The 23,981-nt window shown below is 49.1% G+C and overlaps 1 protein-coding gene across 1 annotated transcript; it reads right to left on the reverse strand.

Moving 5' to 3' along the window:
• Window positions 1–276: 276 nt before the first annotated feature.
• Window positions 277–2,373, reverse strand: CCDC177 (coiled-coil domain containing 177). Its single transcript, XM_061182695.1, has one exon. The coding sequence runs from the start codon at window positions 2,371–2,373 to the stop codon at window positions 277–279; it is 2,097 nt and encodes a 698-aa protein (XP_061038678.1).
• Window positions 2,374–23,981: the final 21,608 nt, after the last annotated feature.

Genomic DNA, 23,981 nt, shown 5'->3' on the forward strand with positions numbered 1-23,981 from the left:
CACAATGGGAACCTTGGCAAGGACCGGTGCGGGAGCCACCAAGGTTGGATGTGGTCAAAGACTGTGCTATGTCATTTCCAAACGAAGTCAGTTTTTAAAAACAAAGGCGGCGAACTGAAAGGTCTCACACGTCGGTCCTCTCATTGCGTCATTGGTCAGAAGCCTGGCGACGCTGCGGTGCCGCGCCCAGACTGGGGACTCCCACGGTCTGGTCAAAATGGCCAAAAGAGGCCCCGCGGGGCTGAGCATGGCACTCTGGCCAGCGCACGGCGGCGGTCATTTACGGTCCAGGCTGGCGTGCAGCTGGGCCTCGCGAACCATGCGATCGAAGGAGCGCGTGTTGGTCTCCTGGCGTACCTTCTCGCGCACGTGGAAGGAGGCCCGGGCTGTGGAGCGGGCGCTCTCCAGCGCGCTGCGCCGGTCCCGAGACAGCTGCTCGCTGCGCTCCAGCTTGCGACCGATGGCTTGGAGCAGCTCCCGCCGGCGGCAGTCTTCGTCCCTCTCCACCTTCTCCTTGTTGGCGCGCTGGGCCCGCTCCTTCTCCATCCGGCTCTGGCCCACGCGCCGCGCCTTCTGCTGCACCGCCTCCTCGGCCGCCTGCGCCGCGTGCTGCAGCCGCCGCTCGCCCACCCGGGCCAGAGCCTCCAGGTGTGCCTGATGCTCGCGCCCTTTGCGCTCGGCCGCCTCCTTGGCCCGCCGGCCCTGCAGCTCCTCCCGCCGGGCCCGCTCGCGCAGCTCCCGGGTGCGCTGCTCCACCAACTGCTCGTAGTTCTCCTGCGCGCGGCCCAAGCTGGCCTCCAGGGAGCTCCGCAGGCCCTCGCGCTCCTGGCGCTCCAGCCGGGCCCGGCCTTGCAGCAACGCCTCGTGGCGCGCCCGCTCCGCCCGGCTTAGCTCCCGCTTCTCTCGCTGCAACTGGCCCTCCTGACTCTGCTTGGCGTGGGCCGCGCGCTGAGCGCGCTCCCTGCGCACCTGCTCGGCCCGCTCGCGCACTTCCTGCAGCCCCTCCTCTCGCTGCTTCAGGTTCTGTTCCTGCTGCAGCTTGCGGAGTCGGTCCTCCCGGGCCGTGCGCTCCGCGCGCTCCCGCCGCAGCAGTCCCTGGCGCTCGGCCAGCTCCCGCCGCCGCTCCTCGCTGCGCTCGCACTGCCGCTGCCGCCGCCGCGCCTCCTCGTGCTCCTCGCGGCCCCGGCGGCCGCGCCGCTCCTCCACCTGCGCAGCCCAGGCTCGGCGGCCCTGCTCCAGGGCGCGCTGCTTCTCGCGCTCCTCGCGCTCCCGCCGCTGCTCGGCGCGGACGCGCTGCTCCTCCCACTGGCCGTGGGCCGCGGCGCGCTGCTCCAGCAACAGGCGCTCCTCCTGGTGCCGCGCCAGCATCAGCGCCGCGATCTTCCGGTCGCGCTCCGGCACCGCGCGCAGACCCCGCTCGGCGCGCACTTGGCGCACGATGCGTTCCACGTGCTGAGCCGTCTGCGGCGAGTGGCTCAGGTCGCCGAGGCTGAAGCTGCGGCCGGTGAGGGGAGCCAGGGCCAGGGCGGATGGGCGGCCCAGAGGGTTGGGAGCAGAGGACGCCGACCCCGCCGGGCAGCTGTTCCTGGCCGAGGCCCGCGGCGGCCAGTGCAGCTCCCGCAGGCTCTCACCGCTGTAGGACGACGATGACGCGCCTGACTCGGAGCTCAGGGCGCCCTCCCGCCGGCGGGACAGGGAGTCTAGTGAGTGGCTCTTCCTACCTGCCCGCGACCCCGCGGGCGTAGGTTGGGGCCGGGCCGGGGACGGGCTGGAGGAGGACTTGCGGGCGGCGCGCGGTGCGGGCGAGGCCGGGAGGCTGGCGCTGCTGCAGCTGCTGCTGCTGCCCGCGCTCGGGGCCGAGGACGCGGCGGCCGCGGGGCCCAAAGGCGTGAAGAGGCGCCGCTTCTCCTCGCGCACGATGCGCTCGCGCTCTGCCCGGCACTGCTGCAGCTTGGCGCTCCGCTCCGCCTCGTAAGCCTCGTACAGGCCAGTGGCCACTCGCATAGAGCGGCCGGGGGCCTCGCGCACCAGGTCCGCCAGGGCCCGTGGCAGCAGCTCCACAGGTTTAACGGCGCAGCGGGCGCAGGCCTCTAGCGAGCGGGGGCTGGTCAGTACGTAGCGGCTGCCCTCGGCCTCCGGACAGTCGAAGTTGAAGAGGTCGAGGTGCAGCAGCGGGGACTGCTCCCGCCGCCCGCCTTCTGCTGCGCACGGGACTTCAGCCTTGCGGGGCACCGCGGCGGAGGCCGAGGCCGAAGACGCCGCGGGCTGCGGGGCGCCCTGGGAGTCAGGGGGCACGGACGCGGCGGCTTCGTCCCCTCCGGAGCCTCCGGGCTCGGCTCCCGCCTTCTCCTCTACAGGCACGGGATCCACCATGGCTGAGCCCTGTCCCTTTGTGGAGGCTCTGCGGATGACAAGGGAGGACATCGAAGAATACATTTGAAAGCAGTTTCCCCCTCCCCGTTCATATTCACCGCCCCCCCCAAACTTAATCCGCTTTGGGATTAGGCTCAGAGGCCCGGTGGAATGTAAATCATAATACCGATGCCCTGAAACCCCAGCGGGCGGGAGGGTGCACAGAGAGCAGCCTCAGTCTCCCTCAGCGCCGGAGTGCTGGGCGGAGGCCTGTGGCCAAGCTCCCCTGGGCGTCTGGCCCGTTAGATGCATCTCCTCCCTGTTGCGAGTTAAAATGAAAAGATCGAGGTGCAGAGGCAGTAGCCGACCAGAGAGGCTCTGGAGGATTCCCGGGAGGATTAGCGTATTTGTTTGTAGCTTAGGCGGGCGATCGGGGATGCAGCTTTGCAGGAACAAAAAGGAAGAGGTCTGTTCATCCCCAGAGTGCACTGCTGTGAAGACCCCATTTGCCTAGGGAAGAAGTTTATGGTTGATTTCCATTTGCCAAAGGAGACCCAGGCGCGGGGCCCAGGGGTGATGGAAGGGCGCAGAGAAATACCTCAGTCCGAAAAGACCTCCCTGGGACGGGTGATCGATTCTTGCTCTTGCCTCTTGGACAGGGCTTGCTAGGAGCTGTGCCCGCCTTACCCCGTCCCCCCCCCCCCACCGGGTGTTTGCTAGGGATGGTGAAGGAGCTTGGGTCCTCCCAGATGCACCTAATCCCCTCTTAAGTCCATGCTAAAAGCGCCATCCACCTCAGTCTAGGCTCGGACACCCACCTGCCCCCAGATGTCCTCCGAGTCCCCCCACCGTATCCAGCTGGGCTACTGGAGCTCAGCGAGCCCGTCCGCTCCCGGGTCCCCCGGCCGGTTAGCTTACCGTTCGTCCCGCGCGGCGGGCTTTTGTTCGCAGCTTGCCGCTTTCGCTTGCGCCTCTTCAGTCCCTGCGTCGGCGGGGTCGGATTACTGCCGGCCGCAGCCGCGATAGGAGCCCCAGCTGCCACCGCAGCCAACGCCAGCGTCTCTCCATGGGGCCCGCGCACACCCCAGACGCTACCTACCCGCGGGAGGGGGAGTGCGACAAGGTCTCCCTAAAATAACGCAGCTCTGCTCCCTTCCTTCACACTGATTCTTAAAAAAGGAAGCAAGCCGGGTTCCATCGCTGCTGCATCCACCGCCGCCTCTCCAATCGTGAAGGTACCGCAGGTCTTTCGACGGGCCCCCCACGGGCGCCTCCTGGTGGACGCTCAAGGGTGTTGATTTGCTTGCTTATAGGGCAAAGGAGGGGGGGGGAGGGATGTATATATTCTCTCTCATCAACAAACCCTGTTCTAGCAGCACCTTAACTAGGTAGAATGAAGGAATAGCTCATTCCTTCTCAAGGCGACCCTGAGAAGCAAACAAACTTGAGAGCAATAATTTGGTAGAACTCTGGCTCCTGATCCAAACCATGACTTTATTTTTTTAAGAAAAACCAACCAAACACATTCAGATAGGTTTGAGGCAAGCAGAAGATGTGTGCCTACTGCTTAATGCAACATTTTAGGACTTCCTGGTTCCAGACAATACAAATTAAAACCAATCAGTACTAGGTAATGAGTGCTATTTTGAGATACCTCCTCCCCACCTCTTCCACTTTGAGTGGTAGTGGCCACAGCAGACAGATGGAAGGAATATTTAAGGGAGGGGGTTGGAGCGTGGGTGGGACATAACATTTAGAGAGCACTGTGAACTCTGTCCTTAATAACCTGGACATTGTCAGATAGGCAGTGAGGAGCAAGTGAAAGGCTTAAAGCAGGGAAATGACATGATTTGGCTTATACTTTAGGAACATAACTCTGGCAACCATGGGGTGAGGGCTATAGGAGGGCCAAAGGGGGGCAGGAAACCCAGTTAGATGGACACTACAGTCACCCAAGGCAGGAAGGATTGGGACCTGAGGGGGAACAACAGTAGGAGGCCTGGGTCTGGTGGGAGGTAAGGGTGAACAGATTCCTGAAATAGAGAGTAAAAGAAGCAATACTCAAAGGGAGCTTGGCTCTGGGGTGTGAGGAGTGGTGAAGGGGCAAGGATGACTTCCTGGAGCGATGAGGTGGCTGGGTGTACCACAAACTGAGAGTGTGGGTCCAAGAAGGAGGATTGGGTGGTGTGGAGGGCCAAGGAAGGATGGGTTCCTTTTAGGATCACTTGACTTTGAGGTGGAGCCCCTCAGCAGGTGGCTGGGTAAGTTGTGTCACAGGTCTGGACTGGAGCTAGAGTTTAGCACGTCATCACCATATTTGAGGATCCTAAAACCAGGAGTGTGAGTGAGATCATCCAGGGAGGGCAAGCGGAGCAATAGGGAGGTGGGCAGGGCATTGATGGGGCTGCTAAAGGAAGAGGAGCCCATGAAAGGGATGAATAAGGACAGGCAGGCAAGTGTGGTCTCGTGGAATCTAATGATAGAGCACTTCAGAAGGATGGTGTGCCCCTAGTGTTAAGGCTGCAGAGGTCCAGAAAGATTTTGCCAGAATCAAATACCCACTGAAACTGGCAGTGAGAGGGTCTTTGGTGACGTCGGCAAAAATAGTTTCAGTATTGTCCTAGGAGCTGATGCCAAACCACAGGAGGCTGAGGTGCAGCGGGAGACGAGAAAGTGAGAGTTACTGACTCTTTTGACATTTGGATGAGAGTGTTAAAGACTGTGAAGGACTTGAGATTTTATCCTACTTACATGCTAACAAGTTAGCCTGCCACCGGTTCATTGATGCTGGCAGAAGATGTGAAACTCGTGGGGCAGAAACAAAGGACTTTGTTACTCATGGTACAGCAGGCAGCATGAGGTTTATGTTCTTGTTGGTCCCCCTTGCTCCCCAAGTCCCGTGGGGCAATGGAGAGGTGGGCTGAGATAGATATTTTACATATAATGGGTTTGTGTCACAGCTGAGTGACCCTAATTAGCTTAGTAGATCCTACCCTTTTAAAGGGGACTGCTAGCAAACCTGTTTAAACTTTTCCCCAGAGGGAGACATTATCTTTATTATCCTGGGAGAAAACAAATTTTCCCCCTGACATGGAGGGAGACTCTATCTCTGTCTTCCAAGGATGTTTGCTGCACAAACATCCTTGAAAAGTAGTCCAGAATAAAAGCCTTTACAAGACATGCAGAAATGCCATGAATTGCTCTCAATAGAGAAAAGGAGCAATTGGTCAGATGGCCAGTAAGAAATGGGGCTGGGATTTGGACCTGGCTCTGTCTAACCCTGAAGTGGGTCCCATGTATTATATTTCTACACCAAATTGAACATCTGGAGAGATGTGGATTCAGATGGAGATAAGTGGGGTGGGCAAGTCAACCTCTTCAAACCTCTTTACTTCGGTTTTCCCTTCTTTACAGAAGATCCCACTAAATTGCCTACCTCAAGGATTAATAATGTCTGCTATGTAAATGTCATCTTTGTCATTAAATAGAGACGGTATTAGGTACCTTTCAGGGTTGTTGTCAGAACTGGAAAGACTATATGCGAAGTACCTAGACCAACACATTTCAGTAAACAGTGATAAAATTGTTACTATTTATTTTGATAAAGCTCATCTAATAGGTGTGATCAGAATAAGGATACGTGTAGTGTCTGCAAGATTTTAAGGGAAAGCCCAACAAATGTTCCATCCTTGATTAAGAAACGATTCTTCATCTGGGAGGGTCGTGGAAGCAGCGGTCATCGGAAGGGGGCCCTAAAATAAGACAGTGACCTAGCCAGCCAATTCAGCAAAACTGACTTGGCAATCCATGGGGTGCCATTGAACAGTCAGATATCTCTCACCTCTCATCTCTATGTGCCTTGGACATTTCAGGAGATGGGCTTCACACAGGTTAAGCATTGATTTCCTCCAGATCGGGAATCCCAGCCTGCCAAAGATCAAGGGTGTTAAATCCAACTTTATTAAAGCAGCCCAGTTTGGGAACACCCACCTGTCCCTTATGAGTGGGGTAGTAGACATGGTGGGTTTAAGAGTCAGACAGATTAATCATTCAAATTCTGGCTCAGCCAGGCTCTGTGATTTGAGGCAAGTGTCTTAACCTCTCTGAGTCTCAGCTTCCTGAAAAGAAGGCACAATATGGACTGTTATTTTGTCTTGCAAAGACCCTTAGAGATAATAATTTATTAAGTACCCCGTTAGATCCTTTAATATAATAGCTCACTGTCTTAGTCAGTTTGGGCTGCTATCACAAATTACCATAGACTGAGTGGTTTAAAAAACAAACATTTATTTCTCACAATTCTGGAGACTGGGAAGATCAAGATACTGGCAGATCCGGTGTCTGGTAAGGACCCACTTCCTGGTTTCCAGATGACCATCTTGGTGTATCTTCACATGGTGGAGGGCAAGCTCTCTCCTGTCTTTTCCTATAAGGATGCTAATCCCATCATGAGGGCTCTGTCCTCATGACCTAATTACCTCCCACAGGCCCCATCTCCAAACATCATCACATTGGGGGTTAGGGTTTCAATGTATGAATTTGGTGGTGGGGGGGGACACAAACACTCAGTACATAGCACTCATCTAATTTGGACCAAAAAAATATAACATAGACATTATCTCCGTTTAAATTCCTTTTTCTTAGTCTCCACCACCCACCTCAGCTCTGTGCATTCATCCCCCTTCCTTTCAATGTAATCCCATTCACAGAACAGAGATGATTCAATGTAAAGTTCTAAATCAGGAGTTGGTAAATGATGATCTGTGGGTCAAAACCACTAGGCATTTTTGTAAATCAAGATTTATTGGAACAAGCCAGGCTTATTTGTTGACTTATTGTCTATGCTGTTTTTCATGCAACAATGACAGAATTGAACAGTTTTGACAGATCATATGACTCAGAAAGCTTAAAGTATTTACTATCAGGCTCTTTATAGAAAAAACTTGGCAACCCTTATTCTAATTACTGATAACAGCTTGTGCTGGTTATGAATTTATTGCCTTATACCTCCAGATTCACCCATCAGTACTTGCTCTGGGATAATGGTCTATAAGCATTTTCTACTTAACAGTGAACACAGTGCTAAGGTTTGCCAGCAGAGCGACCTGCAGGGTCCTTGCCGGAGGAAGGAGGCTTCTCTTCTTGGTTCCTGTGTGCTGTGCTTTTTGCTTTTTCTTCCTCCTGCTCCATAGTGAGTGGTGCAGGTGTGTGGGACTATCCTGTGGCCCCCCCTGCTCCACCTGCATACTCAGAGCAGTCCCTTGGCAACCTCGCAGCCCTGGCCCAGGCCCGCTGACCGCTTTCCCGTGCCTTCCTGAGGCGGACACCATGTGCTCTGAGCCTTGAGCCTGTACTGTCCCCCTACTCCCTCTCACCAGCCTCTGTACACCTGTGCCCGTGACGATTGTTTCCTGTTCGCCCAACAACTGCGAAGCAGCTCTGCCCCAGACTTCTTCTCTGCAACCCAGCGGGCTGTAACCACACCCTCTCCAATGAGGCAGGGGCTCCCCTTCCCAGTTGTCCTTCCTTGAGGACTCTCCCTCAGCCTTAGGGAACCTTTGAGCGTTCTCTTTATATCTTTTTATTTACTCCCTTTTCATAGCTTAGTAACTTTTAATATTAAGCTTCCTCTGTTTAAATTACTGCGTGGTTCCTGTCTCCTGATTAGACACAGGGTAATACACAGTGTAAAGTGTAACCGTTCCCAGTGCTTGAGACTAAGGCCTTAAGAAGAAATTTATGAACCAAGCCAGCAGGTACAGGTAATATTTATTAAACGTAAAGTGTTCTCTTTCATACTTTATTGAAATAATATATGTTCATCAGAGTGGGAAATTAAAAAATAAGAAGGAAAAAAATTACCTGTAGATAAATAATCACCCAAAGCCCACCAGCTCAGTTACACAGCTTGGTGTGTAGGTGGCAGGGACTTATAAGTTATGGGAGGACAGGTCCGTGTCTGTTGCTGCTTACAACTGCTTAGGGCCTGGTACATTGCGGGCCCTCCTGCTGAACGCATCAACGAGAGGGAACGGGGTCTAACTGGTGCTACTTTGCCCACCGTATGTCCCATGAAACTGGCCTTGCCAAGATATTTTGAGCTATTAGGCCACTTGGATGAATCTTTAGAGTTAAGTATCTTAAGCAGGTGATATTCATGTTTGAGGACTGTCCTGTGGGACAGGAGACCCCAACCTGCACTAAACCATGGAGGTGCGTCAGCAAGGAAATCTAGAGGGAGTCTTACAATTAATCTAGTGGGGTTTTCTCTCACTTCTGGAAGGGCCATACTCATTCCATTTTGTATGATACTGGAGAAGTGTCCTCATTCCTGAGTATGGCCAGGCCCTGGGGGCCCCCTGGGTATTTTGACTATGAAATGTTTATAGGTCTACTCAAAAGAGGGGCTACTGCTCAGGAGCCAGACTTGTCTTCGGTCTCTGCCTCTCTTGCTGGGTCGTCTGTCTCTGGCAGGAAGCCACCTGCCTGCACAGTGCCTTAGGCCCTTTCTGTTTTCAGAGGGGCTACTCTGAAGGTATAGCTCCTGTTCCCACAGGCCTTTTCCCCCACTATCTGGCAACACACACACACACACACACACACACACACACACACACTCCTTTTTCAAAAGATGGAAATTCTAACACCAAACATTGTGCATCACTGCCTTCCACAATGTCTGAGACAGTCATCCTGATGTTTGTATTTGGAGATTCAGAGATGAGTCATATTCCACTACTGGAAATGGTGGCCCCTTTTTTGCATGTTTCTCTTGAGGATCAGGAATCTTCCACTAAGCTCCTTGTTACCCATCCAAATGTGGCAATCAATCACACAGAACAAAGAATGCATTGAAAAGTTATTGTTAAAAAGCACCAAGCTGAGCTAGGAAGTCTGGGAATACTGAGAAGGGTAAGACCGTCCTGGTCCTGGGTGCCAGTTGAAGTAACAGTACCCAAATATTCAAGAAGTTAAATAATACAAGAGATCAGTCAGTTATAAGAGTTGGTAAACAACATAAAAAAGTGATCACAAGACAGAATGTGATTAACATTACTATTGAGTGTATTACTAATTAGTTATTACTACTTACTATCCAGTGTTGGCTAAGTCCTTCTACCTCTCTGAGAATGATTTCCTTTCTTGACTATATTAGTTTGCTTGGGCTGCTATACAAAATACCACAGACTGGATGGCTTAAACAACAGAACTTTATTGTCTCACACTCTGGGGGCTAGAAGACCAAGATCAGGGTGTCAGCAGATTTGGTTTCTTCTGAGGTCTCTCTCCTCAGCTTGTAGACGACCGCCTTTTTGCTGTGTCCTCACATGGTCATCCCTCTGTCGGTGTTTTCTGTGGACTAATCTCTTCTTATGAGGACTCCAGTCATACTGGATTAGGGCCCACCCTAATGACCCCACTTTAACTTAATTACCTCTTTAAAGGTCCAATTTCCAGTCACATTCTGAAGTCCTGGGGGTTAGGACTGCAATATATGAGTTTTGAGGGGACACGATTCAGCCTGTAACATTGGCGAAATGGAAATAATGATTCCAGGCTATCTTCAGTCATTCAAATATTGACTGAGTTCCCTACTGTGTGCTATGCACTGGGATTATAGTGGTGGAGCCCTATTGTCATGGAGTCTATAATGGGAGAGATGATTATAGACTGCTGGGAAGGAGAGAGACTGCTGGGAGAACATCAAATCAGGCAAGAGATGGCCCTGGCTGCTGGACTAAGGCAGCAGCGGTGAAGACAGAGAGAATAGAAAAATGTTAAAGATATTTATGAGCATCATAAATTGGTGAGTGATTAGGTGTGGGGTCAAAACTCTCAGGATGCTGGCTTAGGCAACTGGATGGGCAGAGGGTCGTGCCATTTGCTGGGATGGGGAATGCAGGAGGAAGAGGAAGAAGTTTGGGGCCAATATGATGAGTTCTTCTTTGGACCTGTTTAATGGCCATATCCCTCAGGCGTCTAACCCAATGGTTGAGAGCATGAGCTTCTGAGTCCACAAACCTGGGTTCAAATCCCAGCTTGTCTGTGTCCTGGCTGTGTGATCCTGGGAGAGTTAGTCAACCTCTCTGAACTGCCCTTTGTTCACTATAAAATAGGTATAGTAGTATCTCCTTTATAAGGTTGTTGCTGAGAATTAAATGAGAGGAAATATGTTCAGCACATAGCACAGTGTACCCATGTCGCTGGCACATGGTAAACGCTCCACAAATAGGGACTTCCTTGGTGGTCCAGTGGTTGGGACTCTGCACTTCTAACGCAGGGGATGCGGATTCAGTCCCTGGCTGGGAACTAAGATCCCACATGATGAGTGGTGCAGCCAAAAAAAATTTTTTTTAATTAAAAAAATCAGTTTAAAGGCCAGAAAAGCAGAAAATATTAAAAAAAAAACAAAAACACTCCACAAATATAGTATCACTATATGGTTACTGAATTTGGATGAAATGACAAGCAAATCCAAGCTTTCTTTTGGCTAATTTCCTTTATGCCTCTAACTTGGATTTCAGTTCCTCGGCTCCATTTGGAAACATTGCCCTCTACTTATTTTGCCTTTTGTTCCTGGAGATCAGAGGATTTCCCTGATGCTCAGCTCTTTAATAGAGCTGATGGCAGGCAGGATTGTTGTGTTTACTGAAGGCAAGTTTTGAGGAGGGAACGCTCCACACTCTGGCCACCAGGTGGTGCCCCTCCTCTGTTCATCTGCTGGTGATTTTTTTTTTGTTTTTTTTTGGGCTGTGTTGGGTCTTCGTTGCTGCGGGCGGGCTTTCTCTAGTTGTGGCGAGCGGGGGCTACTCTTCGTTGTGGTGCGCCGGCTTCTCAGTGCAGTACGGGCTCTAGGCGCGTGGGCTTCAGTAGTTGTGGCACACAGGCTCAGTAGTTGTGGCGCACAGGCTTAGTTGCTCCGTGGCATGTGGCATCTTCCCAGACCAGGAATCCAACCTGTGTCCCCTGCATTGGCAGGCGGATTCTTAACCACTGCATCACCAGGGAAGTCCCTGCTGGTGGTTCTGGTGCTGTCCTCTAAAGTGAGAAACCAGGACCAAAAACACCACACCAAACCCCTAAAACCCGAGGGGTGTCAAATGCACTTGAGGGACAGTTCTACAAGGGAATTTAAAGAAAATGCCTTCCTCATTTTGGCCATAGGAATTGACTGGTACCTACAATTCTCTCAGCAGGCCATGCCATTTCATGCTTCGGCGTCTCTCTGCATGTGCCCTTTGCCAGCAATACTTGTTTCTTGCCCCTTCGCCTCACGAATTCCTTCTTGTCTAGCAAAACTCAGCTCAGATGTCCTCTCCTCAATGACACCTTCCCTGATTGGCCCTTCAGTCTGGGTTGGACACCCCTCTACCGGGCTTTCTCCACACCCTGAACACTGCATTTGAATGGAGCTACAATACGTATTTTTAAACATTTTATTGTAGAGAACTTCAAGTATTTAAAAAATTAGAATGAGTGATCTAATAACATCAATTTTGCTAAAGTGTAATGTCTGATTTTCTTATTCGGTTTACCCACTAGATAATGACCTCTGTGAGGAAAGGGCCTGTATTTTATGACATTTTGTCCCCAAACTCCTGTGCCTGACAACGATACTCAAAAGGTTTGAGGAATAAATGGACACTTGATGCATACTTGGTCTCATTTCTCTATTCATACTCTGCCCCCTCTTTCCTCCTTTTTGGGGAGGCTCTCCCCATCATCGCCTTGGTCTTTGAGAGGCAAGCAGGGAGAGGCAGCCACGGGCACTCCCAGCAGCACTCAGGGCTAAGGCTCACCATGACACCATCCTCCACCGAGGCTTGGTATGGGCTTCAGGGCCACTCACACAACTGTCCAAATTTCAGATCTTTTTTTATGAACATGACAAATTATTGAACATCTCTGAGCCTCGGTTAAAACAGAAATTGTTTGCTTTGCAGAGCTGTTTTGAGAGTCAAGTAAGATACCCAACGGCTTGGCACATAGTAGGTGTGCAATGAATGCTAGTTTCCTTCCTGTGGGTTTTATGTTGATCCCAGGGAAATGACTTCATCCTTGGGGAAGAGTGGCTGTTATTCATTATGCAGGTGGAGCAGTGACAACAAGAATCTTTGGGAAACGCTGGCTTCCCCTTCCCGGGCATAGGAAACAGAACGTCAGCCTGCCTGTGTTCCCAAGCCCTCTGTATCCGACCAGGAAGGCCAGGCAGGCTGAGGCAAATGACCAGGGCAGCAGGGCCTCTGCAAGTGCCCTCCTGTTCTGTTTGTCCCTTCTTCCATTCGTTTACTCCTTCATCTGATACTCCATGCTCTTGAGTGCCTTCCGTGTGCAGGCACGGGGTGAGGTGCTGGGACTGGCAGTGAACAGGCAGAGGTGGCCGCTGCCCTCACAGAGCTTACGGTGTTCGTGGCTGGGGTGGAGGGAGAGACAGGTGCACGTTGCAACAAGGGATAAGGGCTGTGAATAAAGAGTGTGGGCTATGAGAGGGAAGAGAAGGGGGATCTACCCTAGTCTGGGGGAAGGGAAGGCTTCCCTGAGAAAGTGACGTTGAAACAGAGACATAAAAGATGAACGGAATACTACTCAGCCATAAAAAAGAACAAAATAATGCCATTTGCAGCAACATGGATGCAACTAGAGATTATCATACTAAGTGAAGTAAGTCAGAGACAAATACCATATGATATCACTTATATGTGGACTCTAAAATATGATACAAATGAAGCTATCTATGAAACAGAAACAAAATCAGAGACGTGGAGAATAAACTGGTGGTTGTCAAGGGGAAGGAGGGTGGGAGAGGGCAGGAGTGGGAGTTTGGGATTAGCAGATGCAATCTGGTGTATACAGAATGGATAAACAACATGGACCTACTGTATAGCACAGGGAACTAAATTCAATATCCTGTGATAAACCATAATGGAAAAGAATATAAAAAAATATATATATATGTATAACTGAGTCACTTTGCTGTACAGCAGTAATTAATACAACATTGTAATTCAACTATACTTCAATAAAAAATAAATTAAAAAAAATTAAAAAAAAAAGACGAATGGGAGTGAGCCAGGCCCAAGTGTGTAGGGAGAAGAGAAGCTTTCCATCCTTCCACCCCTAGCTCATCCACTCTCCCCATCCACTTGTGGGGCACTCCAGGTGGGTACCCACCTCCCCACCCCCAGAGCTCCCTGTCACACAGCTCTACTTCAGCCTTACCTCCCAAACCTCCTAGCTCAGCCCGTGTGGCCCTCTTCTCAAGTGGCTGCAGGAACTAGAGTCTCCTTCTCCCCAAGGAAGTCTCCCTAAGATGACAGCTGAGAACATGTCCATTCAAGGAGCACTTGCCGTATACTCAAGGAAGCACACAGAGGAACTGTTTTTAAAGAACAGATTCCAAATACTGAGCATCTCAGGCACTTTGTGCCTAGTGTTTTGGGAAATCATAAGTGGCTTCCCTCCTCTGTCTTCTTCTCTCCATCACTGCACCCCTTAGCTTCTCCCCCACAGAGCAAACCAGCAACCCCCGGAGCCTGTCCTCCTTGCTTTGGTACAGCCAGAGGCCAGAGCCCTGGGCAGCCCAGGGGATCAGGCTAGGACACGCAGGTGTTCTGTTGCCAGGCAACACGACCCGGCCCAGCCCAGGGCAAAAAGTGAACTTGACATCAGCCCTGGGTGAGGTCAGCCAACAAATGGTCTGTGAGCCTCAAAAGGAAAAGAAGGATCACCAAAAACAGAACCAGGGTGCTTTCATTTCCTTTTCTTGACTAGGTTGGCAGATCAGGGCAACACTGGCAATCAAAGGCAAGGTGCTGGACACCCTTTGTGGATGGGATGGGGAAGCGTGTTCCCGGTCAGACTCCAGCCTTCTGCTGTCATCTCTAGTGGCAGTGCCCTCCCGAATGCTGTTCAAGGGTTTTATCCACAACTTGGTTGTAGACGGGGTGATCAAAGATGACACTAATCTGGGCAGAGAGATAATAAAAGTAATTGTAACTAGATTTCTATGCCAGGAACTTTTCACCCTGTCACATAATTTTTACTTTTTAGTTAATGGTCATAGTTCTGGAGAAGTGGGGATTATTACAGTCCCCAGTAGACAGATGAGGAAGCAGTTTTAGAGGGGCTAAGCAAAATGCCCAAGGTCACACAGCTAGCAAGTGGTGAGACGGGCTTGGAAAACCCTTTAAAGCTCACATCAGCACTGACAAACTCCATTCATTCATTTGTTCATTCATCCATCCATCCATCCATCCATTCAATGTATATTTATTGAGGTCCTTCCACGTGCCAGGCAGTACGTGAGGTAAAGCAGACAAGATCCCGCTCTCTTGGAGCTTACATCCTAGTGGAGAGAATGGGCATAAAGAAGTAAACAAATTAAAAAGATGATTTCACAGAAGTGCTATAAAAAATAAAGTGGGATAAAAGGAGAGGGCCACTTCAGGTTGAATGGTCAGGGCAGGTGTCTCTGAAGAAGTGACATCTGTGCAAAAAGGAACCATGGTGGGGAGGACCTGGGGGAAGACCCCAAGGTGGAGCAGGTTTGGCACCTTTGAGAAACAGAGCAGCAGACTTTACTGGGTACCAAGGGAGCTGTGATTCTGGACTGAGTTTCAAGAAATTGATTAGGATACGTGTAGAGTCTTGTACCTGGATTCAGCACAGCAGCTGCCTAAGTCCAGGACGCTGCCTGAACTGGGCTGGCATGAGAGAGGCTGGAGTCTCAGCTGATCTGGTAGAGTCAACATAATCTGAAGTTGCTCTGAGGAAAGAGGGGTAGAGTCGGGGAATGGGCCCTCTGCTCTTGGCGCTGGTCAGACCCTGCCTGGACCCTAACAGACAAACTAGATTGTCTTACCTTGATGATGGCCACACTGGGGCAGTGAGCAGGATGGGCCAGAAACACCATTTATCCCAGGTGGAGATGTCTGGGGAGGCATAAGAGCTGTTTCCAGAAAAACCTGGGGTCCGTGGGAAGGAGTTTTAAGGGAATCCGATTTCTTTTTCTCTTTTCTTTTCTGCTGATAAAATGAATCTGTGCAGACATTCCCTAAAGTAGAAAAAAAGTATAAAGAAGGAAAAAAACCACTTTTACTTCCATTATCCAGAGGTAATCATCGATAACATTTGCCATAACTCCTTGTAACACTTTTTCTAGGCTTTACAAGATGTAGTGAGAGCATACCGTGCAGACACACAATTTTGTTGATGCGCGCGTGTGTGTGTCTGTGTGTGCGTGTTTGTGTGTGTATACACGTCTAGAGAGCAGTGAAGCGGAGTGGTCAGAGGGTGGACTCTGGGGCCCTCGGCCCGGGCTTGAATCCTGGCTCTGCCCCTCATCTGATGTCTGACCGTGAGCAAAGAAAGCACTCCACCTCTTATCCCTGTTACCTCATTTGTAAGATGAGGATAATATTAGCATTTACCACATAGAGTTGTTTGAGGTGTAAACTAGCTAATTATTTGTAAACACTAAAAAGAGTGCCAGCACATACCAAAGTTACATAATGTTTGATAAATAAACACCACCCTTCTTTTGTTTAACCTTATGTCATAAACACTATACACTGGCATCAGATGTTTTATGTAAACGTCTACTGTCTGAATAAAATTCCATCACTTATTTTTACCATCGTTTATTTAAACGCTCCCCTATTAGACATTGTTTATCTCTAATGTTTCACTATTATAAATGTGCCAGTGATTGTGCCAGTCATTTGGTCTATATTTTCAATTAGTTCATTTGGATAGAGTTACAGAAGTGGAATTACTGGGATAAAGGATGTGGACTTTTTTGTTTTTTTTTTTACTTTTTATTGTATTAAATTTTTTATTTTTAGACAGGAAAACGTACAAGTGGTAAAAAAAAATTCAGACGGTATAAGAATATACAGTGAGAAGGAGGTCTACCTGAGACTCCTGTCTCCCAGTTTCCCACTCAGTGGCACCAAAATTGCTTTCTTGTGCATGTTTCCAGAGATGATGAGTGTAACATCAGATATATGTCTGTTTAACCCACATTGTTTTAGAAAACTAAAATTGGTATACTACAAGCACATCTTGACCTTTTTACATAGTATAAATTAGAGATGTTTCCTATCATTACATAAAGAGCTTCCTCATTCATATTAATAGTTGCATAGTATTTCTTTTCAAGGATAGACGATAATTTAGCTAGGGATATGGGTGTTTTAAAGATGTTTGATGCATATCAATGAATCAGCAGAAGTGAGCTCTGGTTTACAAGAGAGAAAAGTCCTATAACCCTGGCTAATTAGTGGAACCAGGGTTGAAATCCAGATCAGCTCAAAGCCATGCTATCTCTGCAAAGATGTTCAAAGACTAACGGTCCTGGAGGGGGAACCAGTTGTGGGAGAATACCTTCCTCATGCCTCCCAGAGAAGATCTGACTGAAAACGACTCATGAGGTGTAAGGCCTTCCGTTTAAAAAAAAAAATGATCGGATACCGTCCAGATAATTGAATCCTTAGAGCAGGTGCTTGCAGTGCAGAGCGGAGGGCCCGTGGCTGTGTGAGAACGGGCTTGCTCTACCTAAAGGCGCTCATGTTCAAACACATGTATAGACTATGTTGGGCAATGTCAGCTTGAGACCTTCAGGATGGCAAAGAGATCAAACTGTGCAAAACAGAGCAAACACAGCAAGCTCTGTGTGGGCATGTGGCTGGCTGTCTGGGTAGGTGGACACGACCTCCATGAGAACCCTGAGTATCTTTTCTGAGGTCTGAGTCTTCTTGCAAATCCTCTCAGGTGTAGAATGGAGAGGAAGCAATGCTGGTGAATGCCTTCCCCAAGTGGCAGGGAGAGTGGCCTACAGAGGACATTCCTGGGGGGACAGAGCCTATCTCGGTCCCATCCAGGGCCAGCTTCCTGGACATGAGAACTGTGCAGTCTCCCAGGGTCCCACATTTAGTATAACTCTGCCCTTAGTTTAATGGTTTACTGTTTTCAACTTGAAATTCTTAATTTTTGACCAAGGGCCCCCAGATTTTTATCTTTGCTCTGGGCCCTGCAAATTATGTAGCCAGGGGCTTCCCTGGCAGCTCAGTGGTTAAGAATCTGCCTGCCAATGCAGGGGACATGGGTTTGAGCCCTGGTCCGGGAAGATCCCACATGCTGCGAAGACCCAACGCAGCCCAAAAAAAAAAAAAAAAAAAAAAATTATGTAGCCAATCCTGTCCCTCTCATTTATAGGAGAGTGGTGACACAATTTTTGGCTGCCTTAACCCTGCAAAGGCAAGACCCTGGATCTGCCTGGAAGGCTCCTAGGCCTCCCGTCTTGGAGCGGAGTTGTGAGCCCAAGAGTGCTTTGCCTGGAGATAAAGGGGGAGGAGGACGGGAGGAGGTGGACGAGAACCCTGGAAAGGTTTTGTGCCCCGCCCTCCCTGAAATCTCATCCGCTTTCTTCACCCCTACACAAAGGTGAGGTACCCAGGGGAAAAATGTGGTCAGCAGCCAGCACACACCGATGCACTTAGGGTCTGAGCCTGGCTGTGTTTTGGTCTGATCCAAAACCCGAAGGGAAAGGGCTTGGGTGCCTGCTCTGGGCTGGACACTGGGATAAGTGCATTATATTGATACATGCACTATACAGACAATATTACATCTCTTTTACCAAGGATGAAACTGAGGCTCCATGGGGTTAAATAATTGGCACAAAATCTCAACAGTATAAAGGTATAACAAACAAAGAACAGGAAACACTTCTAATCCCATGATTCAGAGGCAACCACTGATAATATCTGGTAATTTCTAAATTAGGAGCTACCTCTGGAAAGGTACACAAGAAAGTCACTGCAACTGTCTCTGCGAAGAAGTGGTGGGAGACTGGTTTTACTTCTCACCTTGGTACCTTTTGAATTTTGTACCATGTACATGTAACATAAAAAATGTATTATTTTATATAAATAATAGTAAAGAATAGGCTCTTTGAACTTTATAAGAAATAAATTAGAAGTCTTGTCATTTGGACTGTTTGGAGTATATAACAGGTGGTTTCTTTTTAAATTAAGCTCATCCACAGTGCGCTTAAAATGTGTTTATAAACCTTCGCTTTAAATATTACCTCCCCGAAGCAGACCTCAATCTAAGCAGGCACTCCTGTGTTGTTTCAACGTGGCTCCGGGCATCATCATAAAAAGTCAGCTTCCCATAGGCCTCTTTTCCCTATGTGCTCACCTTAGAGTTAGAAAACCCATATTCCAGTTTTGGCTATCGCACTTACAGCTGTGTGACCTTGAGTGAGTTACTTAACTTCTCTAAGGAAGAAGAGCCTTGCTCTCTCCCTAAGTAAAATGAGGATACAGGGCCACAATTCCTCACTCATAACTGCAAAATCCCAGAAATTCTAAAAATTGAATTTTCCACTAAGTTTGGCTATAAAAACTGGTTAGGTGATGAAATCTGACCTGGGCTGATGTGAGGCCATTTATAGTTTTATTTATCACACTTAATGTGACTGATCAAACATTTCACTATGGAAAAGTTAATGTGTGGGCTACATAGTGCTGTACCAGACCCCAGTGGGGGTATTATATAACACGCAGTATAAGCTCCATATCACCTTTATAAAATCCAAGGAATTCTGACTTCCAAAACACATCTAGCCCAACAGTGACAAGAAAGATAAGGTATAAAAATAGCAGGGCAGATATTGCTAATTGCTTACCCAATATCCATTCTTATCGTCTTGCTTAATATAGAACCCGGATTGATTTTATTAAGAATAGAAATGTGCCCAGCTGAAGTACTGCTTTCCAGTCTTCCTTGCAAATAAAAGTGGGCAATGAGATGTAATTGGAAGTGGTTGGGTGGGGCTTCCAGGAAAACACCTCTTTTCTCCTGGCCTGTCTTCTTATTTATTTATTTATTGAAGAATAGTTGATTTACAATGTTGTGTTAGTTTCTGGTGTACAGCAAAGTGATTCAGTTATGCATATATGTATCTATTCTTTTTCATATTCTTTTCCATTATGGTTTATTACAGGGTTCATAGTTCCTAGTGTTATACAGTAGGACCTTGTTTATTTTATATATAGTTGTTTGTATCTGCTAATCCCAAACTCCTAATTTATCCCTCCCCTACCTCTTTCCCCTTTGGTAACCATAAGTGTGTTTTTCATGTCTGTGGGTCTGTTTCTGTTTCATAAATAAGTTCATTTGTGTCATTTTTTTAGATTCCACATATAAGTGATATCATATGGTATTTGTCTTTCTCTTTCTGACTTACTTAATATGATAATCTCTGTGTCCATCCATGTTGCTGCAAATGGCATTATTTCATTCTTTTTTATGGCTGAGTAATATTCCACTGTGTATATGTACCACATCTTCTTTATCCATTCATCTGTTGATGGACACTTATGTTGCTTCCATGTCTTGGCTATTGTAAAAAGTGCTGCTATGAACATTGCGGTGCATTTATCTTTTCAAATTATAGTTTTCTCCAGGTATATGTCCTAGCCCATCTTCTTACTGCCTGAATATGGATGGGATGGCTGGAGCTACAGCAGCCATCTTGAGTGTGTTTAAGCCACAGTTTGATATCTTTTAAAGGTAATACTAACTGAAGCAATGGCCTAATAAAAAGTCTGAAGGCTTATAAGTGTCAAGAAAGTCCATAAGAGCACAAAAGAAGAGATGTGGTACCCATGGAGATGTTCTGATGATGTTAAGGACAGCCCAAAAGGAAGGAGTGAGCTGGTATCCCCTCAGCTTCCATTTGAGCCTGAGTTCCTGCCATGGGAAAGAAGCACTCAGGAATCTTATTGGTGTTCAATTTTCCAACCAATGATGCTAGCTTCAGGGAGAGAGGGATGAGGCCTCTAGGGTGGGAGTATAAGAGCCCAGGAGGGGCCCTTGGCCCCCTGGAAGACTTGCAGAAAATGATCAGTCAGTGGTGATGGGCTTTCATCTAATCCTGTTCCTGAACCCAACAAGTCCTGAGAGGGTCAGTCTTATGAGGGTTAGGGTGGGGCGAGGGTCGGGGGTTGCGAGAGCCTTGGCTCTGAGTGGTTCTGGGGAGGACTGCACATCTGGACGTCTAGAGTCAGAGGGTGGAGCCTGAGGCACGCTGCAGGACTGCTATGGTCGGGAGAAGCCTAAGAGATGGTTCACAAAGTGAACACTCATTGCTTCCACAAATGCTACCGAGGGGCCCACTGGGAAAGGACAGGAGGGCTCTTGGTGCTGGGGCCGGGTAGAGGGGTCTAGAGGACCTTCTGCAGGGCTCTGAGACCAGAGAGACCATGGGGATGTTGGGACCCTGCGTTAGTTAATTGTTTGAGGTCATTGGATTGTTCATGATGTGGTTTTCTCTGCAAAATTCCTGTGACTTCTGTCAAATTACTTCTTGTTTTTGAGTATCTATGTCATCACTTGTCACAAAAGCCTTGTCCTCTTCCAAGCCATATTACAGAGCAATACTTCAGAATAATCTGTGAAGCTGGGGAACCCAGAGAGCAGTACTGTAGACAGAGTGTCTTTGTTAATATGATTACAAAATACTGAAATGTCCCATAACTGGATGGAAAAGTGCATTCATAGGTACTTCTTAACTCCGAAAGATAAAACGGTGCATTCAGAGACATCCTTCTTAACTCCAAATTCCACGATATACTGCTAGAACTGACAACTGTTTATGCCTGAAGGTTAGTATCAAAGTTGAATTGTGAAAGTGTAAGTCACATCTGTTGAGTCCTCGGGGTTGTGCAGAGCCTGCAGGTGCTGGGTGGAAGGTCCTGAGCAAGTGTGTGCAGGCCTTCCTGCCTTCTCATCTCTGGCCTCCTTCCTCCATCCCCAGCCCTTCCCAGCTCCATGGAGATCAAAGCCGCTCCCTCGACCATACAAAGCCATTGCTGGAAAAGCCACAGCAATGCAGCAGCTCTTTGATGACTGGGGCTGGGAGTGGTGCCAGGCCAGAGATTTCAGAAGGGAAACCTTCCAAAGGCTGAATTAAGCCTCTGGAGCAGATGTTGCCTGTGGATCGCCAGCATTCAGAGAGCTGAGCGGGAGGTAGGCATGGACGGCGATTTGGCTGGCTCACAAAACTGTTGAGCAAAGCCCTGGAGACGCTGTTCCGATGGACAGGCCGAGAGAGAGTCAGCTGTCAGGGTCCCCAGGAGAGCCCCGCTCAGTGCCTCAAGAGACTGGAATTGCAGTGACTCATTTCAGACAGAAAGAAAGGGCACAGAACAGGCATTCCTATGAGCACCTCCCCGATACCATGCCCACACGGTACTCCATGGATATTCCTCCTTCTTGCAGCTTTACACTCAGCCTCTCCATTTGGAAAATGGGAAAAACTTAATGCCTGAATTTTGCTTTCAGCAAAGGAGTCAGGCTTTGAGAAACAGTAGGAATAATGTAGGCACCATATCCATAAACCATGTGTTTTGTACACGGAGCCCAGAGGCTCAGACAAAGCTGATCTTGCCCTTTGGAATAAGTGAATGAGGGACCAGAGAGGTATGCCAACCGGAGGACATCTCTCTCCATGGGCATGTTACCATGCCTGAAATTCTGCCACTGCCAGTCGGAAGAAGTGGGTGGCTGAGTCAGGTCAACGACGACCCAAAAGGTGAGACCAGGAGGCCTAAAAAGATGTGGTGAAAGATACACTTTGCTGACTGTGCTAATCTGCTTAAGGGCAGCTTTGGGACAAAGACGTATTATTTGACGGTGTGCATTGGACTTGGAGTCAGGTAGACCGTAGTTTGAATCCTGCTTCTGACAATTACTGGCTGGGTGACTTTGAACTTGTTACTTGACTTCTCTGATTCCCCATTTCCCATCACTAAAGCAGGGTATTGATTTCTGCCTCACAGATTTGTGATTGTGAACACGCTCTCTTACTGAGACCTTGAGCACATGTGTAATTTATTAGCAGTGGCGGCCCCGAAGTGTCACTGGCATTGCCGGCGCCGGGACGTTCTGTTAGCCGAGCAGATTCTGTCTGCTGTGATTGTTCTTCTCAGCCCAAGACCCCTGCTTGTTCTGGGGCGGTTACTACAGAAGCTGTGGTGACATTCCCTGCAAGCTGCTGAGAGGCTGGCAGCTTGGATTTCACCGAAGCCTTAAAAGGTATTTACATTTTGAGGCTGGTTTCCCTTTGTCATATTTTTTCCATTTATTTTCAGCCTCAGGGAAAAAGTTTTCATCTTTCTGAAATTAATCTTTCTCTGGAAGTATTTCTTACCACCAAGGAAGATCTAGGCCTGCCCCCAGACACATTTACAAAGGAGAGCAGGACAGAGAAGGAAGAGCTGGAGAAAAGTTGGAGTGAAGTCGGGAAAAGGAATGGTGTGAGAGCAGCAAATAGAGAAAGTGCAGGAAGTCAGAGGGCAGAGGAAGGGGGCCTTGAACCTGGAGGGTCTCTCCCTGAGTAACTGTGGGAACCAGCAGTCCCCATGGACATGCTTTCTCCCAGGGACTCCTGTCCCCACCAGAGCAGCCTGCTTCCATGGAGCTGTGCAGGGGATGCTTATGTGTAGATTCTAAAATCAACATCTCAGGACTTCCCTGGTGGGGCAGTGGTTAAGAATTCGCCTGCCAGTGCAGGGGACACGGGTTCAAGTCCTGGTCCGGGAAGACCCCACACGCTGCGGAGCAACTAAGCCCATGCGCCACAACTACTGAGCCTGCGCTCTAGAGCCTGCAAGTCACAACTACTGAGCCCGTGCGCCACAACTACTGAAGCCCGCGCGCCTAGAGCCCGTGCTCCACAACAAGAGAAGCCACCACAATGAGAAGCCCGCGCACCACAACGAAGAGTAGCCCCTGCTCACGGCAACTAGAGAAAGCCCGCATGCAGCAACAAAGACCCAACTAAGCCAAAAATAAAATAAATTAAAAAGACACAAAACAAAACATCTCGTTTGCCCTCAGAGTCTTCTAGCTCTCCTTTCCATATGCCCTCCTGCTGCCTCTGAGAGGCCCATGGATTCTGCTAGTAACTGCTCTCACTAAGCCCCCTTTCATTCACTACCTATCACTACCCTTTGTGGGGTAGGCTTCCTGGGTGTGCCACCTGTGTGATTATACCAGGTCCTATGCTCCAAAAGAGCATTAAATCTGCCTTGGTTTTTTGGTTTTTTGGCCGTGCCATGCAGCTTGCAGGATCTCAGTTCCCCAGCCAGGGATTGAACCCAGGCCCCAGTAGTGAAAGCCTGGAATCCTAACCACTAGGCCACCAGGGAACTCCCAAAATCTGCCTTGGTTAATGCTTTTCTTCTGTCTCCATTTTGAAATTCTTAATAATTTAACCTTTGAAATAGATAAGTGTTTTGTAAGTGAAATCCAGTGGATCAATGGAGCACACATGAGACAAGACAACAGGTGGGTAGGCAACAGGAACACAAAACAATGGGCCTAGTGGCCTCACGTGCACATGCATGCCTGGCACAGTCTGGGGCACCACTGGGCTCCAATGTCGCTGGGCCAGACCTGGGCCCAGATTGGTGGCAGTGAGAGTGGTGGCAGCAGCAACCACAGGAGCGGGGAGGGGCTCTACAGGAAGGCAGCACTAGATACCCCACTGGGAGGCCTACTTGTGTCCCTGGAGCCCATCCTTGCAGTGTCCATACAAAAAATAACTCTTGGATCTGAGC

The sequence above is a fragment of the Eubalaena glacialis genome, chromosome 2, assembly GCF_028564815.1.
Source record: "Eubalaena glacialis isolate mEubGla1 chromosome 2, mEubGla1.1.hap2.+ XY, whole genome shotgun sequence".
Lineage (NCBI taxonomy): Eukaryota > Metazoa > Chordata > Mammalia > Artiodactyla > Balaenidae > Eubalaena > Eubalaena glacialis.

What these genes read in the sequence shown, in the direction of transcription:
- CCDC177 (XM_061182695.1), bottom strand. Translation starts at nt 2,373, where the DNA reads ATGGTGGATCCCGTGCCTGTAGAGGAGAAGGCGGGAGCCGAGCCCGGA.